This window comes from Vicia villosa, linkage group LG1 (assembly GCF_029867415.1).
Source record: "Vicia villosa cultivar HV-30 ecotype Madison, WI linkage group LG1, Vvil1.0, whole genome shotgun sequence".
NCBI lineage: Eukaryota > Viridiplantae > Streptophyta > Magnoliopsida > Fabales > Fabaceae > Vicia > Vicia villosa.
The window spans coordinates 158,447,248-158,449,531 of NC_081180.1; the positions used below are offsets into that span (position 1 = coordinate 158,447,248).

General features: G+C 33.8%; 1 protein-coding gene across 1 annotated transcript; it reads right to left on the bottom strand.

Annotated features, from left to right (window-relative positions):
* Positions 1–545: 545 nt before the first annotated feature.
* LOC131619596 (uncharacterized) lies at positions 546–1,371 on the bottom strand. Its single transcript, XM_058890677.1, has one exon. The coding sequence runs from the start codon at positions 1,242–1,244 to the stop codon at positions 828–830; it is 417 nt and encodes a 138-aa protein (XP_058746660.1). The 5' UTR covers positions 1,245–1,371; the 3' UTR covers positions 546–827.
* Between the last annotated feature and the right edge of the window lie 913 nt (positions 1,372–2,284).

Below are 2,284 nucleotides of genomic sequence, written 5' to 3' on the forward strand. Positions count from 1 at the left end.
TAAAAGAGTTATAAAAAAATAAAAAAAAAAAGTACAATGATTATGATTTATATTAAGAACAAATTTTTTTAAATAATTTGAAGGTGGAGAATAATTATAATAAGTTGATAGAAGCAATCAGAAAAAATCACAGAAGAGAGCAGTAATATAAAAGAAAATAAATAATTTTGAAATATTAAAATAAAACTGAGGATATTATAGTAATTATAATAAGTTTTAAAATATCAATGTTCAGATTACCTCCCCTCCCCTCCAAATCTCCCCGATTTGGGGGACGCAAAAAGTGTGTTTTGGAGGGATTTTGCTCCCCTCCCCTCCCCTCCCCTTCCCTCATAAAATTTGAACCAAACACGTTTAATTAGAAATATTCCCTCCCCTCCCCTCCCCTCCATCTACCTCGAACCAAACACACCCTAAATATCCCAAATATCTTCGTTCAATTAATTCTCGTTATGAAATATGTAAAACAGGTAATAATTTAGGTAGGAATTAGTTCCGGAGAAAAGCATATGCACATATTAAAATAATATAATATTTCATATATATTTAAATTTCAACTTTAACTAATAAACTTGTATTGTAGATCATGAAATGGATATCCCTTACATTACATTAGAAATTAAAAAGCAAAATACATCATAACAAAATAAACTAGTACCAGCTAACAGTGTTTCAGTAGGTCAAAAACACAATCTTAATAAAACACTAAAATTAAACAACTTTAATAACAATAAACCTACTATAATAAAGCCACTATAAATAACTTTTATTTTTTCTTTAGAATAGTAAAATATAGTAAATTCCATATATAGTAATTAACTTGTCACTCAAGGTTGAGGAAAGACACCACCACCAGAACCACCAAGTCCACCCAATCCACCCAATCCACCACCACCTAACCCGCTGAATGCTCCGAGTCCAGAAGAACCGCCGAGTCCACCACCACCTATTCCACCGAGGCCTCCACCATCTAGTCCATTAGCATCACCGAGCCCACCACCACCACTTCCTATTCCTCCAAATCCACCACCGCCTAGTCCACCAAGTCCGCCACCACCAGCGTCACCACCACCGCCAAAACCTACACCACCAAAAGGAAAACCATTGTTACCTATTCCTGAAAAACCACCAAACCCACCAAAGGTCTTCTCGTCCTTCAAACCACCTTCTCCAGCAGGCACATTTCTTGCACTTGTTGCAACTACAGCAACAGCCAAAACCACCAAAATGCACCACTTACTCATTTCTCTCTTCACCTTTCTCTCTCACTCAAAAGTATACTATAACAATCAATAGCGTTCTCCTTTTATATAGGAGAAGATGCAGTTGGGTGGTTGAATGAAAAGTAAATGAACTTCAATGCTATTGGAGAGACTTTTAGCTGTCAAATAACCAGCACATTGTACCAAATATAACTCCTGTCTGTAAAGTGTACCTATAGACGTTTTGCTTTAATATCTTAAATAAAAATATGGAATTTATTGGTCTGTTAATTAATTTAGTTTTTTTCTGGTAAAAATTAAAATTAATTAACCTAATGCATTAACTACCATCATGACAACCTTGGCCCATGACAATAAACTTATGAAAACTACTGCTGAACTGGTGCTGCGGTGTCAATACTTGCGAATGATTTTTATTTTTTTTTGCTTTAAGACTTAAAACAAAAGCACATGTTTCTGTTTGACATAACCAAGAGGTCATACATTCAAGCTACCATAGCCAAGAGACTTTAATATTTCCAATCATAATTCAAAGTTACACAGTTTAGCACAAGGCTTCAATATTTTTGGTAAAAAGAGCAATACCTTTTATTTAAGGTGAAAAACTTTGCATTAAGGGGAAAATCTAGACATGGCATGGCATGTCCATACTAAAATATAATGCATATTAAAATGCACATGCTGAGAGGAAATTAAAATACACTAACACCATAGGGCATGGTTTATGCATTATGGGTTATTGCTCCCAATAACAAAGCAGCAAGAGATGGCAACAAAAACAACATCAAAGGTTTCGAATATCATTATAATATGACATAATGCATAAAAACAAATCAACCGAAACCTTGTAAATGGTTAATGCTGGGATATGTTGTTTTTTAAAAACGTCAAGACAAACCTTTACTAATAAAGGTTGAGTGAAATACATTACTCCTAAATGCAACCTTTAGTATTCAAAGACAATAATTAACTTATCATTTTTCTAAACATTTGATTAAACTATATACAATGAGCAAGATATCTGTAAACTTGACTACCAGCCAATAAAACAACATTTGTAG

Excerpts from the sequence above, each read along its gene's own strand:
- LOC131619596 (XM_058890677.1), bottom strand. The coding sequence starts at position 1,244 with ATGAGTAAGTGGTGCATTTTGGTGGTTTTGGCTGTTGCTGTAGTTGCA.